Source organism: Penaeus monodon, chromosome 13 (genome assembly GCF_015228065.2).
Source record: "Penaeus monodon isolate SGIC_2016 chromosome 13, NSTDA_Pmon_1, whole genome shotgun sequence".
Classification (NCBI taxonomy): Eukaryota; Metazoa; Arthropoda; class Malacostraca; order Decapoda; family Penaeidae; genus Penaeus; species Penaeus monodon.
In genome coordinates, this window is record NC_051398.1 from 37,582,849 (window position 1) to 37,587,848 (window position 5,000).

The window sequence follows — 5,000 nt, forward strand, 5'->3', positions numbered from 1 at the left end:
ATACACTTCTTTTAGTAAAAATCGGTTTAAACCAGATATTAATACAATATGAACATATTGCTGCGCTGGACAGTTTTCTTCCAATTTAAGAACTCCAGTGTAAATTTAATAATTGCCAAATTTTATATTACTGGCACTAGTATAAAATCACACATTAAATGTATTCGGGAAATGCAAAAAATCAAGGAAAACTACTGCAACATTAATAAAGTGTGAGTAGGTTTGCATGGATTTTTTCTCTCTATAAATCTATCTCACATTTTTAACTTCTTTTTTGTTTTAGAACATATATAATGAAGCGGAGCATCTCCATACTATAAATATAGTATACAATCTTCCTGACTTTCAGAAAAGGTATTAGTAAAACAACATATAAAAGCGAGGTTTATTTTTAAAAATGATATATTTTTACCAGGTTCAGATGTGTTTTCGTAACATACACCCTCTGGTCGCTGAAACAGAAAATAATAAGGGTAAGACAGTAAGGAAAGATTGTACATTGTAAGTAAATTAATAAATAGATAGTAAACAGTAAGAAATGTCAATATTGAGACTATTGTAACTCAAAGTCGCATATCCCTTGGAATTTTCTGGGAAGTAGCCTCTTAAAACAGAAACAGGACATATCCCACAGTGTTAATACTGAAAGGAAAGACCGACACTTTCGCAGTATCAAGACCTTTGAACTTCAACCTCTCGAGCGCACCGACAACCTCAGAAGAACTTAGGCGGCGGCACGAGCTGGGCGGCGTACTGGTCAAGATCCACGTACTCCGAATCCTTCATCGGTAAGGACAGGATGAGCTCCTCCGCCTCCTCCTGCGTCAGAGCCTCCCCCTCGCACGTCATGAGGCGCACGAGCTCATCGCGGGACAGGCTGCCCGGCGGACGGAACTGGAGGGGAAGGTTTCGGTTTGGTGAATTGTCATAGGAATAGTGTTTTATTTGGGCACACACACACACACACACACACACACACACACACACACACACACACACACACACACACACACACACACACACACACACACACACACACAGACACACACACACACACACACACACACACACACACACACACATTATACATTGTACAATCACTCAGCTTTATAAATAAACAAGAAGTGTGTGTGTGTGTGTGTGTGTGTGTTTATATATATTCACACACACACACACTTCTTGTTTATTTATAAAGCTGTGTGGGTGACTGTGCAATGCACATGTACGTATACAAGCATGTGCATTTGGAGATAACCATGCACATATAACAAAAGGCAAGCAATCATCACAGGAGCAAGCAAGCGTCCTCCGCGAGCACCCACCCCTGACCGCTTTGTATCATAGACTCCCCCTTTGCTCTCCTGCTGGGGCTGTGTCTCCGCCAAATAGTTCTTCCCTTCCTTCGCCAGCACTGCAAGGGCGCGAGACAGTTCTTCCTTGTTGCTGCTGGGGAACCTTCAGGAGGATAGTAAGTAGGTCAAATTAGATTTGATAATGATACCAATGCAACATCGCATGCGTAGTGGTGGTGCCATTTATAAGGTAAAGGATAGATAACAGTAATATCAGCAATGTTAAAACAATCTTAACAGTGCAGCAATACTATTAGTAATTATAATGCTATTTGTTCTATAATAAGATGAATAGTAAACCACAATAATAATAACATTTGTAATAATCATACTGAAAGAAGACGATTACACTTTTACCACTGCTGGTGATATTAATAATAATGTTAGCTATAATAACAGCAATGGACATAACAGATCAGCAACATACAAAAGCTAATCATAAAAAACAGAGCTCTTGTTTGAACTTACATCACGTAACCAAGTAATTAAGTAAATAAAAAAACAACTATAATAATGATAATGCTCATGAACTGTTATGGTGGTAATAAAAATATTAAAAATGATAGTTATACAACAATAACAACTTAGCGAACTATATTCGACCTATATATAAAAAATCACGCCTTGTTATCGTGAATATGAAGCGCCAGGGCTAAGAACTGGTATATATTTTCATACAGCTATGTTTCCTATATATTAATTTATTTCAAAAGAATTCAGAATAGGAGAGTGGAAGGGGGTTGATGCACCTTCGCTTAATATTATTATCAATAATTTGGAGAGGAAAGGTGAAAACTACTGTATCGTTTCAACATTAAATAATTTTCATCTTGAGCCATTCTCTAAAGTATTGGTTCTCCAAACCGGAATTATAAGGTGTAACCCAAAGGTAGTCTATTATTTATGGATATAGGGTAAAGGACCTATCTACACCAATACTGTAGCGGTAACATTTCATCAACCACTTCCCCTGAATAAATAACTTGTTTGTACTGTATGGTAAAGCTTTTAGTATATCGCTATTTCTAAGTGGAAGCTGTTACTTTTGTTCACGTGTGTCACACTTTGGGAAAGGCTGGGGGTACTTAGAGCACTCCGAATGAGCATGATGGAGTAGTAGTAGCAAAAGAAGACGACGAAAAGGAAGAGAGGGAGAAGAAGGAAGGGGCTCCTGTTCAGGTCAGCATGACTGGCAAATGCAAGATTGGTCCCTTGTCAAAATCCATTTCTCAAACAGACCTTCTGTCCATTAAAAGTTTCTTTGCTATGGTGAGGAATGCTGCCAGATGCACAGTGTCGGCACTCTCCTCCCCCACCATGGCGGCTACTGTCTTTCGCATCTCCACTTCAGAAGGGACGAGGCCTGTGAAATAGAAGAGGTTGTGGCATCTTTGTACGAACTCAACCAGCGTCACTGTACTTTAGGACTTCATAACACCTTTCATACGCATGCACAATAAATATCATCGCCACATGCGAACAGAATAATCAGTATCACTTTCCTCGGTCAGATCTCTCTCTCTTTCTCTGTTTGTCTGTCTGCCTGTCTCTCCCTCCTCTTTTCCACACACACACACACACACACACACACACACACACACACACACACACACACACACACACACACACACACACACTAGCACATCACTCGCACCAGCAATGCCAACCAAACCAGAATTAATCACTTTATAAATACCCAGCTGATTTGTCAGCTGGATATTTATCAGGCATTTTTTGAGTTGCCTGAACTGTTCAGTTAGTTTACAATTTTAATTCCTGATTGTAACAAACAGTCTCGGGGCAGTAGCTAAGTATTAAGTTCTGATTACACATCAGAAAGAAAAGAACAAATCACGGCAAACTAGGCAATTGTCATAAAATATTGCATATTTCCTCAAATATTCCGGTCAGAATTTACCATTTTTTCACAATTCTTGAGGTTCTGAATATATATCTTAATCTGCTACGAAACAAAGAGAAAACGTAGCCGTCAGTTAGGCAAGTCTCATACAGATTTCCGCTGACGTGACCGGAATTCTGAACAAAGATATATACACACATTCTCTCCCATTTTGGGACAACGAGCTTCTATTTCCATAGAATAACAGTAAAACACAATTCCACTTTCTCTTCTCCACAATAAGGCAAATAAATGTTTGTTGCTAAATATTCTATTGTTCTACATTACCGCCAGAAATATGCAAATAAATTACATCAGACATGTAATTTCTGATGTCGTCACTGAGCGTGCAACATGCGGGCGCCAGTACAATCAAGTAAGTTTGAGATTATACTGGTATCGGATCCTTTATTTCAATAACTGCTCCTAAATTTCGACGTTTTTTATCCGAAATTAATTATATTGATCATGAAATAGGCATAACCGTGACCAACGCAGCACTGGACTCCCACCTTCATGTTGTAAAAATGCCTGCGCTCCGATTGCTCGAGCCCGATCTCACGATGAGAAAACGACATATCGCCTGGAGAAGTGACAAACGCAGGTGTGTTCGGGGAAGTCACCGCCGTGGCAAAAGTGTTAGCGCGCCGAACCGTGGTTGATCAGGAAGGGCACCCAATCAGGCAAGGGTGGTACTGCCAAATAACCTCTCAATAATAAACTGAGAGAGGCATATTCCCTGCAGTGGAATAAATGGCTGTCAAAAAAAAAAAAAAAAAAAAAAAAAAAAAAAAAAAAAAAAAAAAAAAAAAAAAAAAAAAAAAATAATATATATATATATATATATATATATATATATATATATATATATATATATATATATATATATATATATATATATACATATATATACACACATGATGGAGTATCTGACAATGAGTAAGAGAGTTATCGTGTTAGGTCAGTGATAATAGGTGCTAAAAATTACGAGTGATCTGTGGTAATGCTACGTAAGAGAGATAGATTTGTGAATATATAGAGCTTACATTCCAACCAAAATAGAAATAATAATTCATCCAATATTGGACCATGCATAAGTGGACCTTTTATACTAAAGAGTGCCAGAAAGAGCCAACTAGGAATACTAGGGTCCATTACCCTACTAAAAAAGTTCAAAAGGTCCCATTGTTCATTGAGAGTGCCATAGTAGATAGAAACTAGTAAAAAAAAAAATAATAATCATCCACCTCCCTCCAGAAAAAGAATACCAAATTATGAAATCAGTAGAAAATGGCAAACATCACCTGTCCTCATACCCACAGGACACCGAGAAACAGTGCCAAATTGCACGGGTATTACAGTTTTCCCTTAAGCAGATTTGCTAAGGAACAGTCAAACCGCCAGTATGTAAGTACAGTACCTCACAAACTCAGGTAGGTTTTAACATGGCTACCATAAAGCGACAAGTATAATAAAGCCACTCGATAGACGATCTGCCAGATAAACTATGCATTGACAAAGTGTAATTTAAGCGATGGCACCTCATTTGAGTGCCAGACGCTGACCCCGAGACCCGTGGCTTAACAACTGATAAGGAATGTGACACCTCTGCCAGATACAAATCACCTTTCGAACTTACCCATTCCAACATCGTCCTAAATCTCCTCTCCCACACCACCCGCCTCCTACCCTCATCCCCTCTGCTGCAAGCCTATAATTTATGCACATTATAATGCATGGGCTCATTA

The 5,000-nt window shown here is 38.6% G+C and overlaps 2 protein-coding genes across 2 annotated transcripts in view; one reads left to right on the top strand and one right to left on the bottom strand.

Moving 5' to 3' along the window:
- Positions 1 to 473: 473 nt before the first annotated feature.
- The window catches only part of LOC119580302, a 9,671-nt gene continuing 5,144 nt past the window's right edge, over positions 474 to 5,000 (bottom strand). The window contains exons 3-5 of the mRNA XM_037928379.1: positions 2,592 to 2,715; positions 1,323 to 1,455; positions 474 to 894 (exon numbers count right to left, since the gene is read on the bottom strand). Of these exons, the coding sequence (XP_037784307.1) occupies positions 715 to 894; positions 1,323 to 1,455; positions 2,592 to 2,692 (414 nt within the window). The 5' untranslated portion in view covers positions 2,693 to 2,715 and the 3' untranslated portion in view covers positions 474 to 714. The remainder of the gene's footprint in view (positions 895 to 1,322; positions 1,456 to 2,591; positions 2,716 to 5,000) is intronic.
- LOC119580301 (vacuolar protein sorting-associated protein 54-like) overlaps positions 1,382 to 5,000 on the top strand; it is a 31,824-nt gene continuing 28,205 nt past the window's right edge. Inside the window, exon 1 of the mRNA XM_037928378.1 lies at positions 1,382 to 1,468. The gene's annotated coding sequence lies outside the window, so the exon portion shown is untranslated. The remainder of the gene's footprint in view (positions 1,469 to 5,000) is intronic.